Below are 19741 nucleotides of genomic sequence, written 5' to 3'. Positions count from 1 at the left end.
ACATTGGGAAGATTTGTGTCAGGGCTGCAAACATTGCTGAAAGCCAAGCCATGCAGGCTCACTGTCCCTGCCACAGCTCACTCTTCCAGGTCTTCACGCAGACAAAAACCTTGGGGTGTCATTTTTGCCCCTCAGCTGGGGGGAGGCCATCTTTAAAGACAACCCTAGCACAAATACAGTAGGAGCAGCAGGCACGAGCCAGGCCCTCGGTGCTCAGCCACCTGTTAGGAAGCTCTAGCCAGCCAATCAGGGGAGAGACCAAATTACCCATCACTTTCTGGCCTCAACTCCCCCATTCTGCAGAATGAGGCTGCCTCACAGATTTGATTACTCAAGTCTTAAAATCTATAAAATCAGAAAAAGACCAGGTGCCTAGGCGTAAATTGTGTGTGGCTCTAGCATCAAACAAGTAGATGAACATTTATCCCTACAACTCTTGAGAGAGCTATTATGTTCATTACACAGGTGAGGGCAGCTGAGGTTCAGAAAAATTAGTTTAGCCAGAGATTATCAAGTTAGGAGAGATGCTAGACTCTACAGTCTGCACCCGCCCACCACCCCATTTTGCTTTTGAGTCCATCTAACCAGAGTGGCCCAGACTCAAGAGATTTTCTTTTTAATCCCCTCCTAGTGTCAGGCAGCAAAAGTTTCCGTGGCTCAAGGTGACAGTTATTCATCTGTAGCTTCAACTATTACAAACTATAGCTAACTACAGGGCAGCTCTCGGGACTAGTATAAACAAGGTGGCCAGACCCTCCTGATTTCCATTTCATTTTGGCCATTCCAAACCTCCACTGGTCAGGAAAAAGCAAAAGGAACTCCCAAGACCATCAGTGGTTGAACTAAGAAGACCAGGTGGGTGCTCCTTCAGCCACCTCAATGGACTTGTAAGGAATCACTACAGAATTTAAAGAGAATGTGGCCTCTAGAACATTCCTCCAAGAGTCCTCAACTAGGAGATCTTGCTTAAGAGAGACCAAAGACTGAGCCAAAAGAGTATGGAGGTAGAAGGAGCGAATAAGGTAATGTAACACATTTACTCAAAACCAGACAAACCCTGAGAGCAGTGCCTGGCAAGGCCAGGGCTAAACAAGATGACATGAGAAGAAAAGGAAGGGACTCCACAGCTCCCAGCCACTTCTGGGACTAAGAAAACCACTAAAGTGAATCTTCTGGATAGAGGCCCCTCAAGTGGAGCTCCCCACCAGCAGAGTGGACCCACACTCTGCTGTAACAACCAGAGGCTGTTCAGGACTCAGCCCAACAGAAAAGAAGAACATTTTTCTATCTGTGGGTGAGCACATACAAAAGTAAAATCCTGACCTGGAGTCAAGACATTTCTAAGTAAAACTCCCAGCCCAAATAATTTGCCAAGTGAATTTTAAGTCTATTAAGTTTATTTAAGTCTTTAAGTTTATTTAAATAACCTCCAATGAGAGCTGAGCAGGCCAATTACTACCCCTTCCTCATAATACCCATTAACCAAGACAGAGTAAGCATACCCTGCAGCCAGCCTGCCAGCCACTCTTCTGAGGGACAAGGTGCCTCTCAGTGTGGGCGGCCCCGGCCCCGTCCCCGGCCCGCAGCTGGGGGAGCGTCTACTGTTGAGCGAGGGTTTTTGATGGTCTCATCCACTGACACGATAAGGCAGGCGGCCTCAGAGGCTGCAGTCAGGGCATTGATGCGCACCATGGCTGGCTCCCACACAAACGCCTCAAAGTTGTCAGCAATGTCCTCATTGTTGACGTCCACTCCATACCACATGCCCCCCTAAAAAAAGCAGAAAAAGGGGATGTGAGAGGGAATTGCTCTCAAATAGCTTCTTGCCTATCCTCCAAAGACTCCGGGTGTTAGGAAACCTCACGCTCTCTGAACTTGCCTGCATTTCTCCAAGGAGGATGGTGTCTGCCTGCCTCACACCAGGAACCTGGATGTACACATCTCGCCTGTGCCCCTAGCAATCACTCTCTTCAAACCCTAGATATGCTGTTCACTCAAGAGCTCTGGGCCCTCTTCCAGTCAACATGCTGTGTTTTGGGAGGCTCTGGCCTCAGGTCACCTGAGGACTGTCTATTTCTCGGGAGGAACACTTTCTAATCCCTTAGCTTACTGCTTTCATTAGTCTCCATTTCAGATGAGGAAATGGAGAAGTGAATGATTTGCTTCAAGCCCTCACACAAGTCAGAAGCAAGGCCACTCACCAAATGCTGCTGTCACAGTGCTGAGTACTTAACAAATATTTCTAAACAAATATTTGTTAAACAGCAAATGAACAAATTAGACTCTGAGAGAGACCACAACTTAGAGGCGGTAGGACCGTGGCCAGGCCACTCTTCAGCAGGGCTCTGGCACACTTCACCACCACCTTGGGAAGCCCACTACACATGGTCAGCGTGTGCCTCTAGGGAGGAGGCTGCATGGTCCCCCTGATTCCTCTGATGGCACCACAAGGAGCCATCATATTCTTCCCAGCACTAAATAAACCCTGGAATCTCCAGTCCTGGCACTGCGGCTTTCTCTCTGCCCTCAGAGGCACAGCTGGCTAGTACTGGGTTTAGTTCTAGCCCTGTCACTGGGGCCCATCACACACTCAAAATTTAGCTCCATGCACCCAGTCCCTGGACCCCAAGGAGAAGGACCCACCTGGGCATGCCGAGCCCGCAGCTTGTTGAGGATGTTTGTGGCATCAAAGCCAGCATTGTCACACAGCTGACGTGGGATAATTTCCAAGGCCTTGGCATATGCCCCGATCAACAGCTGCTGTTTTCCTGGAATGGTCCTTGAGTAATCCCGCAGATACTTGGAAAGCTCCATCTCAATGGCCCCGCCACCAGCTACCACTGAATCATTCTGCAGAGACAAGACCCACCTTTCAATGCTAACAGGCCCCTGATCCAAGCTCCAGCCACAGCCGAGCTAGATCAGCCAGTCAATAGGCCCTCTAGGACAGAAGGGGGCCTCATTCCTTCCCATCCCAAACCACAGGAAGCCCAGATCTAGCCCATCCAAACTTTGATCTGGTGAACGTATGGTTTCTGACCATCTTTAAGGTCACTTGGTAGTTTGAGGGCATTGATACAATCACTGGAATGGCTGACAATAGCAGCTTCACTGGTTGCTCACAAATCATAGCCTTAAAGGCAATGTGACTTATTTTTAGAGACTGAGGCTATTTCTCTAGGATTTGTGAGGCAACTCAGGGCCAAGAGGCCATCTAGGGAAGGACAGCTTATACAAGGAAGAAATCAGCACACAAATCCAGGGTCTTATCAGCTGGGGAGGCAGAGTGGGCTATGTGGGCAGGAAACCCCAGCCTAGTACCTTGATGGCCCTCCTGACGATCATGATGGCGTCATGCAGAGACCGCTCTGTCTCCTCCATAAACTGCTCAGCACCACCACGAAGGATGATAGTGCAGGTCTTGGCCTTGGGGCAGCCAGTGAAGAAATTGTACCTGCACCCATGATCAAATCATACATGTGAACTTCTTTCTGCTGCCCAGCTGCTGCATGCGACCTCACCACCTCCTCCCAACACTCAGCAGCTGCTCTTTTGTTCCTCACTAAGTTTTTCAATCTCACTCTTGGAGACCTGCTTGGGGAAGCAGGGTTGGGGCTGTATCCCTGAGGCATAAAATATTGTAGAGTCAGACTTTAGCTTCAACTTGATCTTCTTCCCCCTCAGAACAGTTTATATTGGAGTCCTTGAAGCCCCGAAAGGTGAGACCTCCAAAAGAGTAGCACGTGCTGCATACTACACCCAAAAGATGGGAGAAGACCAGACCCAGGCAGATCCTATGAACTCAGCCAACAGGCAGCCCAGGGCCATGGCTCACCTCTCGCCTCCAATCTGCGTCTCTTCAAAGACCTGGCAGCGGCCTAGCACATCAGCTGACAGAGCATTCACACTGGTTTGGATGGAGCCTCCGCAGGCCTGAAAGGTGCAAGAAGGTAAGATCACCTGGCAGTAAAGGCTCACATGAAGCCCAAAGACAATTTCCCGCCACCCAGTCTCAAAAGCTAATTCCCATGCTAAACTCTGCTACAGTGCCCCAGGAGAGTCCCACTGGATAACCCACTCTCACCCTTACCCTCCTGGAAGAGGAGAAAATAAAACAGAACAAAAACATGTGACAGGCAAGCAGGCCTAGTTCAAAGAAGATGGGGACACTTTACTTCACCAGTACCCACTCCCCCACCTAGTTTGTCCTGAGCCCAACAACTAGTTAAGATAGGTGCTTTAGACCCAACATGTCTTTGGTGAGATGCTCAAAAAGAAAAGGAGTAAACTTGGCTGAAAACACCAAAACTTGAGTTTATCATAGCATTACTACTAGGTGCTCTCACAAATCAGATTTCCTGACTTGAGTATTGCCTGTGCAGAGCACATGAACATGGTGACTGGAATACTTCAAAGAAAAAACAAACAAACAAACAAACAAAAAAAACTGAAGACAAGCCTAGGGTCACACGTCCACCTTACTGCACTCTAGTACACCAGGAGTAAATGAAAACCCCTCAAGGCCACAAACACTAAGGAGCAGCATGGGAATATTTGGTTACCATCATTGTCCTCTTCAGATCCTCCTCCGGCACCCGGCCAGCACAGAACATGTCCCTGTCGGCAAAGTACTGGGTGGCCACATCCCCAATGGGGAGTTTGGATAAGACGACTTTGGCTCCAGAATGATGGATCCTCTCTAACTTGTCATAGAGAATGTTCCACTCAGCATCAACAATTGCCTGATAATCCTGAAAAGACCCAGAAAAAGAAGAGGATGCTTTTGGGGGAAGATTAGGAAACATGGTAGGCTAAGATATACCCCTTAAAATAAAATATGCTGATTTATCTGGGAATTAACAAGTGTCAACAGAATAGCCTCTCCTCAGTCCAACTAAACAAGGACCCTATACAGTAACTTAGCAACCACTTAAAGCTTTCAAACACAAAAGCAGAAAGTAACCCCAGGACTAGGAGTTACTCCAGAGCTGACATGCAAGGTGTGAGAAATAGTTTAGCCTGAGTGTTCTAGATTCCTCTGAGAAGCTAGACCCATGGAGTTCCCAATGACAAGACCTCTTCCCCCAGAGGCCATTCTGTGTTGGGGACACATTACCCAATATCACCTGCTTATGGTTGGGTGGCACTGCTACTTCCAGATACAGCCTTGGTATAATCAGTGATGGGAGTACACCTGTCCCTACAGTGTAGAACCAGGTACAGGAGGAGACCTTTCATCTGCTCAAGTGAGAAGACTCAAAATACTGGGCTCGATGTAAAGGAGGAGGGCCCCTGCCAGCCCTTCCTGGGGCGAGAGGATAATACTTCAGCAGGTCTTCTTTATTCAAACCTCCTCAGGTCTAGGTCACCAACTTTTCACTGAGAAAAGAAGTGGGGCCTGGTATTTGGACAGCAATATATTCAGGGGCCAGAAGTGGGTTCTTAAGGAGACTGAGAAACAGAGCTGGTCCCAAGATGGCCACAAAGACCCAAGACATTGGCCCAGAAAGCGGTTTCCATGCAACTGCCAGCTGGTGGGGCCTACCTCCACCGTGTGGACTCTGATTTCAGCATTATCTTTCTCAGCTTTCAGCTCAAGCTCAACATTTAAAAGGGCAATCATTGGATTGTTGTACTTTTTGGGTTGCATTTCAAACCCAGCATAAGAGAAAGTCTTCTTGAATGCAACGCCAGCTACCAGCTGGGACTCCTGTCAAAAAAAAAAAAAAAAAAAAAAAAAAACACAACATAAAAAACACAACACAAAAAAACAAAAAAACAGTAAACAGTTCAGTATTGGCTTGAAATGAAATCAGGTATGCTACACTAATGTGTGTCCATTCCCCTGAACCTGATGGAATTAACCATGTCTTTATTTCACTGTTAAAACAAAGCCTTTTCATTTTCATAAAATCTGGGGAAAATACAAAACAGATTTTGGGTGTCCCTTCAGTATGAAGAAAACCAATCATTCAGCTTGCAGAGACTCAGCACAGTAAAGGTCTGTTTGCACTATCCTCTAAGACTGACATCCAAAGCAGGTGCCAAGGGATAATGCTGAACATATCCTATGGTACTAGACAAGGGGCCGGGCATTTGTGAGTAAGGTATAGTCCCGATGCCTCACCCCTTCAATCCCAACTCAAACCCCAGTCTGCAGCTATTGGACACACCTCCACATACCCCCCTGTACCTGCCCTGTGCACATGCACACACATACTCTACCTGTGTGCAGTAGCCTAGGTGCTTCTTCCTCCCAGATGAGGCCAGAGGTCCTAAGTGTCAGAAATTCCTTGTACAGTTCTCTAGATACAATTGTGGCTTCCTCCATGTCAGTCCCTCAGAACATGAGCTCCCCATGGGTTGGATTTAATACCAGGGAGTAGTAAGCACATTGTACCTGGGACTGACTTCAGCATTTCAAATCTCAGATCTCTTTCTTAGCAAATGATCAAGTCATTTCCACTTGAAAAAAAAAGTGTATATTGAGCTCAGTGACCTCTATGTTTTCTGCCAGTGCTAATCTATAGTCCTAATCTAGAATATGGTAGTTTTATCAGTGAACACATTCGTGCATTACTCAAATCCACAGCATCCTAAAGGGGGCAATGCCTGAGCTACATCGACATGGATAGGCAGAATTATCAAAGAGAAAAAGGAAAAGATGTTCTGAAGAAGCAGTGTGTTGGTATCAGAGAATGCAAAGCCATTTATAGTTGCAGGAATATAAGCAGAGGGCAGGGGCCAGTTTAGGAGGATATTATAGGCTCTGCTAAGGCCTGCCTCTTATCCTGTATGCAATGTGGAACCCCCAAAGGCTTTATACACGGGGTAGTAAACTGTGGAAGCTCACCTTACAACAGAAAATAGAGCTGATTAAGGGGATGCAAGACTGGAGGAAGGGTGACCACGGCCAGGACAGTGGTCTTGAGAATAAGTAAAAGAGATAGCTTTAAGAAGTAAATAGTAGGGATCCCTGGGTGGCGCAGCGGTTTAGCACCTGCTTTTGGCCCAGGGCGCGATCCTGGAGACCCGGGATCAAATCCCACGTTGGGCTTCCGGTGCATGGAGCCTGCTTCTCCCTCTGCCTATGTCTCTGCCTCTCTCTCTCTCTCTCTCTCTCTGTGACTATCATAAATTAAAAAAAAAAAAAAAAAAAGAAGTAAATAGTAAATTGGTGGGCAAAATGAGAGAATGGTAATTGATGGGTTGTGAGAAGTTGTAAAGATTTTTAAAGATGACCCTGCATTTCTGGCGTGAGGGACTAAGTCAATGGTGATGATACCAACCATATCAAAGAACACAGAAAGTGCTACAGGTTTGGAGGACTGGATGATGAATTCAGTAGCAGATACAGGAGCCTGAGGTTCAAGGGGGAGGTAAGGACTAAAGATACAGATCAGGAAGTTCTCCATTAATCCTGAGAATAAGTCAATAACCACTACCACCATTTACTGAATTCTGTGAGTCAGGTTTTGTGTTAAAGGTTTTATATGAGCTTAAGGAATGTTGGACAGCCTAAGAACTGGGTCGGAGCCCCTGGCTTTCTGACCACACAAAACGATCACTTTTGCTCCCTAGTTGAGTGAATGCCAATCTAATCTCAAGAGTCTGGGGAAACAGGAAGGCCCAGGAGATGACTACTGCTACCAAAGCAGTGGTAAAAACAAAGTTAGTAAGCCATGATGGATGGGCTGAGAAAGGAGGGGTACGGGGACCAAAGATAGGGGGGTTGCTCAGATGCCCTACAGATTCCTCACAGCTTTATTAGAGAAAAGAGAACCTCGGTTTACTGACAGGTGCCATGACAGGAGGAAGGGGAGGAAGGAGCACAGAGTGGGAATATAATCTGGAAAGATAAAAGTCAAAGAACAAAAAGTGAAGGGCTGGGCCAGGCTTTAATATTTCAAGCAGGTCTTGTCCTATCCAAATCACCTCAGGTTGGGTCACCACGATTGAGTAAAGAAGTAGGGCAGGTCAGAGGGGAGAAGGACCAAAGTGGCATGGAGATGCCAACATCAAAAGATGCTTCTAGATACCACTGTGTTAAAAAAAGAACAAGTTAGTTATGCTAGGCAATGCAGTAGCCATGAACCGCATGTTGCTACTTTAATTTAAATAAATAAAAATTAAATTAAAAACTTGGTTCCTTAGTTGTACTAACTACATTTAATGTGCTGTGGTAGCTACACATGGCTAACAGCTACCATAAAATGGACAACACAGACATGTAACAGTCCTACCATCACAGAAAGCTCTATCGTGCAGAACTGGATTAAAAGCCCCATGTACTGATATAGATCAAATTCTAAAATACGTGGTTAAATGGACAAAAGCAAGTTACAACATTATGTATTATAAATGAATACTTGTGTTTAGAAGAGCACTATTTACATATGTGCTTACAGATGCAAAAGGGAGAGCTTGGGCGTGTCACTTGGAAAAGAATGGACTAAGAAGTTCTCAGATTTATTAACTGAGAGGGTCACAGGTAATTATGAGATGGATCTGGTGCTATCCCCTCCCACATCACACTGAGATTCTAAAAATCACTGAGTTTATGATTTCTGCTGAAAAGTAAATACAGGTCCAAAGATATTACAAAATATATCTACAGTCACAGGCTATAGGGACAGAGTGGGGGAATACAACTCAAGTCGACTTCTAGCCCAAGATGCATTCTCACAACACCTGTAATATGTGTTCACCTCGTGTACCAACTTGTCTGAAGAGTCCATGTGAGAGTAAGAGCCTCCTAGGGAGGCTGTAACAGGCTTACCTCTAGAGCACCACCTTGCACCTTCTTGATTCCAATCATTTTAAGCTGCAACAACTCATCGAGCATTATCACTGCATCCACCACCATCTTAGCGAAGAAGGCTTTCTGCTGGGAAATCAGCTTAGAGCTCAGGGCGGTCATGGCACACTTCTCCAGCAGCTTCCTCTGTTCCCTGGGACACAACGATGGTGGGAGCTGTGTCAGGCCTGGAAACCCCCTCGTGTTGAGTCTACTACAATGTGGAGTGGGTCTCTGTTCTAGTCCTTAAACTCAGACCACACCAACTTCATCTGCTATATCTTTAGGACAGATTATTACTGGCAGATGGTGATTGCAATCAGAGACCTCATGTGTGACAGCTTTAAAACTACAGTGGATAGCCTCTTTTGTGCTGTGTGAGCTGGGGCACAGCCAAGGGTCTATCAAAAGCCAAATAGCCCCAGGCCCATACCGGGTGGCAATACACTTCTACATCCAATTTGGCCACGGAAAGTCAAGGTTCTGACAAAGCCCACCAGAAACTTACACTTTATCTTCCTTCTTCACGGTCACAGCGATCTCTTTGATCTTGTTAACTGCCTGCCAACAACAGAAGCCGAATGAGTCTCTGGTGCCAAGGGCAAAATGGAGAGGTGGTCCCAGTCTCTCTTGCCACTCTCCAATCTGTTTACTCCCAAATCTTAAACAGTCCCACTTTGTAGCTCAAACAATATTTCCAAGTCTTGTAGCTGCCTGGAAACACAAATCTCTACAGTTTAGAAAACTCCCCATGACAAACAGGTATAGGTCCAGTATAGATATAGTTCTGAAGAATCATCAGGGTATTTCCAGGATTTAACTCTGAATATGCAAGGAACACACTAAAACAAATAAGTAGAAACAAGCTAGGATGCTAGATTGTGTCAAACCTTCTGGCTTATGAAAGATATCCGTGACGATTTCTAGTACCTTATAGGTTAATTAGATGTGTTATGCAATATATCTGTATTTTAAACTTAGTATCTTTTCAAAAGTACTTCTCATATATGATCTTGTTTTAATGTGACCACCCTGAAACACAGATAGTAAATAATTTTTTTGGGGGGTGGAGGGAGAGCAGAGAATCTCAAGCCAACTCCCCACAAAGAGCAGAACCTGATCTAGTGCTTGATCCCATGATCCTGAGATCATGACCTGAGTTGAAATAACTTGACTGAGACACCAAGCACCCCTGAAACAGAGAGTAAAGGAAGAAAGTAAAGCCTGGAGTGATTGGCCGAAGATCACAGAATGAAGGTCAAAGGTTAATAAGAACAAGGTCCCAAGACGTGTGTCATGAGGAACTTGATAAAAAACAAACTAAAAAACCCCACTCTCACTTACTGATCCACCAGGAAACCTGAGGCTTAAAGAGATTAGCTAGTCAAATAGCTACTGAATGTTAGAACTGAGATTAGTAGGGAAAATTCAGAAAATGTCCAAGGAACCCAGTTACCAGTCTCTTTACACCCCACTAAAGGTATTATTCTAAGGAAAACATGAAGGTACCCAGGCAAAGGCCAGGGCAGCCAGTTATTCCCATACCAACTGGGTGGCAGTGCGGAAAGCTCGGATGATGATCTGTGGGTGCAAACCTTCTTCCACATAGGGTTTCACCTGCTTCAGAAACTCTGCAGCCAGCAGGGTCACTGAGGTGGTACCATCACCGACCTGGAAGAAGATAGTAAGAAATTCACATTTTCTCATGTTTATTATTCTTTTTCTTTTAAAGATTTTATTTATGTGACAGAGAGAGGAGCACACATGCACAAGCAGGGAGAGCGACAGGGAGAGGGAGAAGCAGGTCTTCACTGAGCAGGGAGCTGGACATGGGGCTCAATCTTAGGACCCTGGGATCATGACCTGAGCTAATGGCAGACACTTAACTGAGCCACCCAGGTGCCCCCATATTCTCTCACGGTTAGAGATAAAGCCTGAAACTCCATTTTTAGGCAACCTACCCATTTAAAGTGGGGACTGTTTAAATGGGTGTGAAATGTTTTTTCTGGAAGCACAGGTGATGGCAATAAGTACAAGGAAGGTGATAACAGTAGTTAGGTATCCATTCCATCAAATGGCTCTGGGCTACAAAATTAATTCACCAGCCATGCCCATTCTCCAAAGAGGGCTGATTTGGACAACCAGTTCCTCAGGATATGAAATTACACAAGCAGATTAACCAAGAACTTATTACATATATGGGCTTGATGAACAACAAGACACTCCCAGTCATACTTATAATACTTATGTGTCATAAGTAACCACAGTAGTAGGAAACATCAGAAAATATTCTTTAAAAGAAGCACAAAGTACTATAGGAGTTTACAAAAAGATAATTTCCAGCCAAATCCCATTAAAACAATCCTCTAGGGGATCCCTGGGTGGCTCAGCGGTTTAGCGCCTGCCTTTGGCCCAGGGTGTGATCCTAGAGACCCAGGATTGAGTCCCACATTGGGCTCCCTGCATGGAACCTGCTTCTCCTTCTGCCTATGTCTCTGCCTCTCTCTCCCTGTGTCTCTCATGAATAAATAAATAAAATCTTAAAAAAAAAACAAAAAACAAAACAGAAGTAGAATTTTAAAAATAAATAAAACAACCCTCTAGGACCAGCCAAAGTCCTTTACACTTTGAACACTGGTTGGAACAGGCAGATCGCTAGTCTGCTAAATGTCTAACATAGTCATTTTCTACAATAGGATCTAAAGCCTATTTTTAATGAGAGAGAAAGAGCTAAAACCAGTTCACCTCTGATTTCGCAGAAATTTACCTTCAATTCAATTATGTCCATTGTTAAATGTGAGGGATTTTCAAGGGGGAAAAAGTGTTGCTGTGGTAAAGGGTTTAAGCTGCCAAATTCCTGGCCAGAAAGGTATTAATTAGTCCCTTAATAAAGATAGTAACAGGCCAAATCCAGACTATTTTCACTTTAATTTTATATAAGCCATACTGTTTTTATAGGCTACTGGGTCCCAATAAACCTTTTATAAAACTTCAAAATATACCTGTAATACTCTATAATGTAAACCTTTTCTCTCAATATTTATTATCAAGATTTCAGTGTTAGAAATGTTTTAAGACAGACTAATTAATGCCATCATATTATACACTTAAAAATGGCTAAAGTGAAAAAAAAAAATGGCTAAAGTGGTACATTTCATATTATCTATATTTTATCATTAAAAAAAAACCCATGATGAGATGAGCACTGGGTGTTATACTGTATATCGGCAAATTGAATTTAAATTAAAAAATAAACCCACAATAAAAAACAGGTAAACTGGAAACAGTTTCCAGCTCCATCTTATAAGGTGACACATTAGAGATTAAATTATGTACCAGGTCACTGATATGAATGCCAGCACATAAGCGTAGTCCTAAGATTTCAGCTACATGCAATGAAACAGTATGAATTTTAAAAGATTCTTAATTCCATCTAAATATTTTACAAGCATGTATTACTTGTGAAATCATAATTTCAGATATAAAGTCAAAAAAATTTTAAAAGAAAAGCAAAGGAGCAAGCAGACATGTATTTCAAAGTTTATTTAAACACATGCTTGATTTTCCCACCTCAGCGTCTTGGGATTTAGCAATGTCCACTAGAGTCTTTGCTGCTGGATGGACAACATCAAGGAGTTTCAGAATTGTGGCCCCATCATTAGAAATTGTTGCTTTGCCTTAAAAGGAACAAACACAAAGTAAAAATTTAAAGACCCTTTTCCCAGTTGGACTCGGAGCCCGCGTACTCTTTACTGGTATGGGGCAGAGGAGATCATGGCATAAATGAACTGATTTTTTATAGACTTAGCTCTGTGCACAAAGGGCCACTTAAAATCACAAGCTTCTGAAGACCATGAGCACCTGATTTTCTCTGAACAGCATTTAGCACACTTCAAACTGGATGTAGAAAATATTACTTTAAATGAAAATGAGAAACTGTTTAGATATTCTTGACATAGTTGATACCCGATCTCACACGTCAGCTAATACACTAAAACAGGAGGGAGAATTCTGTCTTGGTAACATGATACAATAGGAACAATCACAAACAACTCAGATAGTCCCCTTTCATGTTTCCAGTCTGTCTCTCTCTACAAGGAAACAGGCTCCTGAGCCCAATGTCTCCCATACATTCCCATAGGGTCAGCATTCAGGACAATTTATTGAAATGGAATCATTTCATAGAGACCAATCCCTCTGAGATGTTAAAAGTAGCAGCATTTCTGATGCTAACCTCTGCTAACCCAAAACATTCTCCAGGAGTCTCCTCTCCTGCACCCCAGCCTGAGGAACCCTGCACACTTACCTCGGCCATCTACAATCAGCTTGTCCATGCCACGAGGGCCTAGGGTGGTTCTTACAGCCTCCGCAATCACTTGGCAGGCACTGATGTTACTTACAAGCTGGGGGATGCCCTGGGAGCTATCGGTCCCCTCTTTTAACAGGATAACTGGTGTGGGCTAGAGAAGAAAGAACAATGGACTGGTTTTAATAATCATCTATTACAATGAAATACAAGGAGGGAGCATAAAGGATAAATGTTTCCATCTCTCCCATAACAAATATATGGAGGACTTTTAAAGAATTGAGAGCACACTTGCACACACACACATGCAAAGGAAGGGGAGCAGAGGGAGAGAAGCAGACTCCCTGCTGAACTCAGAGCCTGATACCAGGCTTGATCTCATGACCCTGAGATCATGACCTGAAATCAAGAGTCAAGTACTTAATGGACTGAGTCACCCAGGTGCCCCTCTGGAGGCTTTTTTTTTTTTTTTTTTAAGATTTTATTTATTTATTCAGGGGGAGAGAGAGAGAGAGAGGGGCAGAGACACAGGCAGAGGGAGAAGCAGGCTCCATGCAGGGAGCCTGACGTGGGACTCAATCTAGGGTCTCCAGGATCACGCCCTGGGCTGCAGGTGGCGCTAAAACGCTGTGCCACCAGGGCTGCTCTCTGGAGGCTTTTTAAAACCATTATTCCCACTATCCACCACACTGACTCCTTAACTAGCTCCTACATCCAGGGATACTGCTAAGACTATAGCATATCCTACAGGTGTGCTAGAAAATGGTATGAGAAGCATAATTTAGTCTTAAAAAAAAAAAAAAACAGATCAAATACTATGTTCTCCAGTGCTCAGTGGAATAAGCACAGCCTTTTCAACTTCTCTTTTTTTTTTTTTTTTTTTTTGCCTTTTCAACTTCTGACACCATTCCCTGTCTTGAAGAATTAGGTCACAGCACAAGAGGAAGCAGCTCAGTGTTCACCCTCCAGCAAAACAACCATTTATCTGCATTACAGCTTAATCCTAGAGAAGTTGATGGGGCACTGATGCAAAACATGAGGTGCCTGCATCTTCAGGTGGTGTCCTGGAGATGCCCAGGCAAGCAGTTTTACCAAAACATGCTTAGCTGAAGTATAGGGAAGGAACCAGGCAGAGAAACAAATAGCATGTCTGTCTGTTTCACAAAATGACAACAAATCTAACTCAGTGAAACTACTAGTGTGTCCATCTCTCATGCAGGTTCTACAGATTCCCAGTGACTAATCTCCAATCAAATGTCCCAACAGAAATTTTTCTCTATTTTGCATGCTAGCCTTGAGAACAGCCACTATTCCTATAGAGTTTTATTTGCAGACCTGCCTTAGAAACTCTGGGAAGACAGTTTAAAGGCTTGCTTAATAGACCTTTACTTCAGTGACCATCAGCACAGACAGTAATTCCTCATCCTAGCAAACCGAGTTTGTATCAAAACCTGTGTCTTCACGGATGAGCTCATAAACCAGACTCAGTCTTCCTGTGCTTGTGACTGAATTCTGTATGTTAGGCAATGACTTAAATTTATTTTTTTACCATGGATTGCAATATGAAGTTTGAAAGCCACTGCCCATGTCCACCTCTATAGGTACTTCAGGTGTCTGAGCAGAAAAGCCATGGGAAAGCACAAGGAATATCTCAACTCAACAATAAGGAGTCAGGGATTAACACAAAGAAAGTCAAGTGACCCATGAGGTTGACTCCATATTCACTGGGCAATTCCTGAAAAAGTCCAACTCCTTTGGCCAGTCCAGCTGGAGGGTAGTAGGCAGGAGGAAGACTGGGATAGGGCTGAAGAGGCATGCCAGAACCAGATCACATACTCAACTGCAGACCATGCTAAGGAATTTAGATTTTATTCCTACAAAAAGAAGCTCTGGAAAAACTTTTAGCAGAGGAATGGCATGTTTTGATTTACATTTTATCTACATAAAACACAAAAAGAGAAAAAGTAGGAGGCAAGATAATATATGTAAATACATAGAAGGGGGCTGGAAAGATGCACAACACACTCTAATGAGTATGAGGGTGGGAGTAAAGAGGGTTCTTTGTATTGTATATTTTCTTTTGTGTTTCAATTTTTTCCCAATGAACATATATCATTACCTTTTTTTTTTTTTTTTTTTTTTTTTAAAGAATAGCTGTCAGATACACCCCTAAATCTGGGGCCAAGCACAAGGTGAAGGGAAAATTCCTTCCCTTTCACAGAAGTGTCCCAGGTCTGGCAACAAGAAATGGCTTCTTTATACTCCCAGCATTCTCTCAGGCCTCTTAAATTTCCTCTAAGGAAAAAGGTGTCCCTTCCAAAGGCTCCACCCTCACCCTGTCCTACTAAATAACGGCAGCCTCCAAGCTTCTTCAGTTCATCCTCATCCTGGATAGTCTTACACTTCAAATCAAAAACTGACTTGGATCTCAAACTCTTCTGATTGTCTTCCACAAATTTTCACTTCTCCAACAGGATAACTTAATGCTTGTGAAGGGGCAGCCCCTGTGGCACAGCGGTTTAGCGCCGCCTGCAGCGCAGGGTGTGATCCTGGGGACCCGGGATTGAGTCCCGCGTCAGGCTCCCTGCGTGGAGCCTGCTTCTCCCTCTGCCTGTGTCTCTGCCCTCCCCTCTCTCTGCGTCTCTCATGAATAAATAAAATCTTTAAAAATAATAATAATAATGCTTGTGAAGACTTTTTCTTACCTCCACCTCCAAATCGTACCTCTATTTACAAGAGCTACCCTTGCACTTTTTAAAATATTTCTTACTTGTTTGTGAGTATGTGTGTGTACATACACACATGGGGGCAGGGCGCAGAGGAGGGACAAGAGACTCAGTACTGAGTGGGGCTAGATCTCAAGACCCTGAGATCATGACCTGAGCTGAAACCAAGAGTCAGATGCCCAGCTGAGCCTCCCAGGCACCCTTATTCTGGCACTTCCTACCAAAACCACTTTCCTGGGGCACCTCACTGGCTTAGTCGGTAGAGCAGATGTCTCTAGATCTCCAGGTCATAAGTTTGAGCCCTATGTTGGCTGCAAAGTTTACTTAATTATAATGATTATATATATAAAGATATTAAAAAATTTTTTAAATGCACTTTCTTACCACTAGGCCAACAACTCATCAAAGCCCCGATTCTTCCAAGATGTTTTTTCAAAGCAGCTATTAGGAGCACCCTGAACAAAGGATCCCATAATGTCCTCTGCTTCCTTTTGTGTACAACTTTTTTTTTTTAAGATATATGAGAGAGAGAGAGAGAGAGAGAGAGAGAACAGAGGGAGAGTAAGAAATAGAAGCAGGCTCCCCATGAGCAGAGAGCCCGACATGGGATTCATCCTGTTTGACCTGGCTTGGCTCAATCCAGCTCAGCTCAATCCTTTCCCTTCCCTTAGATCTCTCCTCTACCCAGCCTGCCATTTATATAAGGCCTACAAAGCATAGGGAATGTGGGGACTATGTGGTTAGCTGCTTCTGAGCCATACTTGCTTTGTACTTAAGATTTCTCCATTGATTTAGTGTCAGCATACTGCCACTGCTTTTCCAAAAATTAGAAGCTAGTGCTATCTTAATTCATGGCTTGCATCAAACACAAGTATATATAAAGTTGAATTTTCAGCACCAAAAGCTGATGTATATTGCTTCATATGAGGCCAAATCTAGATGGCAGGTGTTCTAACAGTTGTACACAAGGGGCACCTGAGTGGTTGACCTGGTTGAGCATCTACCTTCAGCTCAGGTCATGATCTCAGGGTCCTGGAATTGAGCCCCGTGTCGGGCATGCCCTTGGGGAGCTAATAATGCACTGCTATGGAAAGTCCAGCTTCTTTTCTGTTACTTTTCAACCTCATTCATTCTTATTCAAGTAAAGAAACAATAGTGGAACCAGTAATCTGCCAAGGATATCATGGTAGGCTCTGGAATTTCAGCTTAATGATCTTAACCTTCATCCTCAAAATATTTAAGTATTATTAAGCTTGATGTTCTGTAAAACAACAGGTGTTCATATGCCAAGGCGTATAGTGCAGCACAATACCACAAAGGCAAGGCCATATACGTTCTATACAAGTGTACCAAAAGTCACAAGATTGAGGTTCCTCAAGGAACCCTTTTACCTCTCTTCCTTTTTTTCTTTTTTAGGTTTTATTTAAGTATTCTCTATCCTCAACGTGGGGCTTAAACCCCCAACCCAAGATTAAGTGTGGCATGCTCTTCTGACTGAGCCACAGGTGCCTTCTACCTCTCTTCCAATCACAGAAGCCTTCTAGAATACTAGGGGCATGACAGCAAGGAGGATTCTTGATAGAAGTTTCACATTCCAAAAGGAGAAATATAAATAACCAATATAGCAAGGAAACTGAGCAGGGGTCAGTTAAAGAAAAACCCAACTGTGGTGGAGCCCCTCAGGGAAGAGTTTCATCACTAGACAGAAGAGCCTCGGTTGTGATACTCAGTTCTACCAAAACTCTTACGGCGGCCTTGTCAGCAGGACAGATTACAGAGAGGAAGGGAAGCAAATCACCACCTAGTAGAATAGCTAACATTTGCTGGACACTTTCTATGTATCAGCTCAATGAATCTCCTGAATACACGGAGGGCCAGAAATTTAGTAACATGCTCAAAGTCACACACCTAGTAGGTGACCCAGCTTAGTTACAAACCTAGGCATTCAGTGTGGCTCCATAGCTCTTATTCTCGAGGGCTCTGCTGCCTCTACATGGAAGATGAGGGCGACCTCGAGAATAGGTAATGCTGGAAGAGGAACTGAAAAAAGACAGTACTAAGAGCTACGGAGAGAGAAAGAGTACAGATAAATCCTAGGTTCCTTCCATCATGGGTACAATTGGATTCACGCGGCATTTGGTAACAGAATCAACATCTCACAGGCATCAGTGTGACATCTACCAGGACAGGAAGCAGCGGCAGCAGGCCAGAAGAGGACAGAGGACTTCCTCTGATGGGCAGACCAAAATGAATGAACGAAAGGCCAAGTGTACCACAGGGAGCAGTATCTTAGGGTCTTGCCTCAAACACCTCCCTAAAAGCTGGCCTCGCTCAACAGTAACACGAGAGACAGCAGGAGGCTTGGGATCCAAGGAAGGTATCTACAGCTGAGATGGCAGAAAGGGAAGATGTGGAAGCGGGTACGGCTACAGGGGGCCTCTGGGATTCATCAACACCCGTCATTCAAGAAAACGACACCGAGTTAATGGCCAACTCGGAAAGCCTGGTCTGATGCCAAACCGGAGGGGCAGACAGAGTCGGAGTCAGAGCCCGGGTCCTCCCACCTATGATGTAGTGTCCACCTTGTGCCCTGTCCGTTCTCCCGGCGGAGGAGCTGCACCCCCCAACAATCAGCTAGCGTTACGCTACATTCGGCAGGCACTAAAGACCTGTTTAGGAATGAACGAGTGAGTGCTCAAGTACAAGCCAAGTCTGTTTCCACTGATTCAGCAGCAGGCGGGCCGGGGAACCGGCGAGCAACCCTAGTTGAACCCTTAGGCTCAGCTCAATTTAAGGTCCCCGTGCTGCCTCCGCCCGTTCTAGAAGCACATGTTTTTACACCCCACATTTCTCAAGGCACCAGGGCTTCCAAGTCGGCCCGCCGACCGCATATGCATGCACACTCAAGTTGCACTCGTTTAACATAGGTTACGATTGTGGGGGGGCTCCCCAAACCGGGTCCCCTAGGCGGGCTCGCGGCCCCGAAGCAGCCTGGGACTTGTAGTCCCCAGCCGGCCAGACCACAGCCTTCCCTCCAGCCCCACAAAGCCCTCGCCCAGGGCCCCTGTTCCGTGCTGGGGCCGAGCCGGGCCGCGGCGGGCCGGGGTCACCGGTAGACACGGGATCCGGGTAAAGACACAATAAGCAGGGAGCGGAGGGCCCTACCGGACCGACTCGGGCCGGGCGGCGTCACCCACGGACCGGATGGCAGCGGATGGCGGCCGATGTGCGAAACGCCACTCACCATCATTTTGGAGGCTTATTCGGTGGCCCGCTACTCCTCCAGTCTCCGCGTCCGGGCGGCCTGGCAACCCCACAATCCCCCGCGACAGAGAAGTCCCCAGAAGCTTCGCCCGGCCGTTGGCTCGGGAGAGGAAGGGGCCGGGCCACTTCCGCCACTCTATGGTTTGCTACCACAGAGTCGGTACGGCTAGAAGGGCCAAAGCTGGAGGTCCGAGGGCGCCCTTGCGAGAAGTGTTGGTTCCCTAGGGGTCGGGTCGCCCGATTTTGCTCATGCTTTTCTCTTCGAGCAAGTAGAATCCTCGCTCGTCCCGAGTTACCCACTAACCCTCATTCAGACCAAGGAATACAATAAACACAAACATTTATTGGATGCTGACTGTAGGGCAGGTTTATTAAAGAAGAACCTGGTAAGAGATCTCGCAGCCCTTCCAATCCTATCGCACTGGTTTTGCTATGCCCATTTTACAGATGAAGGGACTGAGGCTGAAAGGTTATGAAAGGTGTCCAAGGTCACAGTCGTACACTGGCAGACAAGCGAGCGTGGGCACCCGGCAGCCGGCCCCACTGCCCGTTTTCTGGCTCTGCGCGGGCCACAGCCTCCCCAGGGGAGGGGATCACCAAGCCGCGTCCCCACGCCCACCGACAGAGAGCAGGCACCGGTGGAACCCG

General features: G+C 45.4%; 1 protein-coding gene across 1 annotated transcript; it reads right to left on the bottom strand.

Annotated features, from left to right (window-relative positions):
• Positions 1 to 1379: 1379 nt before the first annotated feature.
• On the bottom strand, positions 1380 to 19232 carry CCT7 (chaperonin containing TCP1 subunit 7). Its single transcript, XM_072769822.1, has 12 exons — positions 19074 to 19232; positions 13104 to 13257; positions 12368 to 12474; positions 10343 to 10468; positions 9306 to 9358; positions 8780 to 8951; positions 5546 to 5710; positions 4563 to 4751; positions 3836 to 3933; positions 3322 to 3454; positions 2644 to 2850; positions 1380 to 1770 (listed from the first exon to the last, which is right to left on the bottom strand). Exons 1-12 carry the CDS (start codon positions 19077 to 19079, stop codon positions 1549 to 1551), a joined length of 1632 nt encoding a protein of 543 aa, XP_072625923.1. The 5' UTR covers positions 19080 to 19232; the 3' UTR covers positions 1380 to 1548.
• Between the last annotated feature and the right edge of the window lie 509 nt (positions 19233 to 19741).

Source organism: Canis lupus, chromosome 12, assembly GCF_048164855.1.
Source record: "Canis lupus baileyi chromosome 12, mCanLup2.hap1, whole genome shotgun sequence".
NCBI classification, from domain to species: Eukaryota; Metazoa; Chordata; class Mammalia; order Carnivora; family Canidae; genus Canis; species Canis lupus.
Note: the sequence above shows the minus strand (reverse complement) of the source record. Positions and strands in the feature narration are given on the sequence as shown.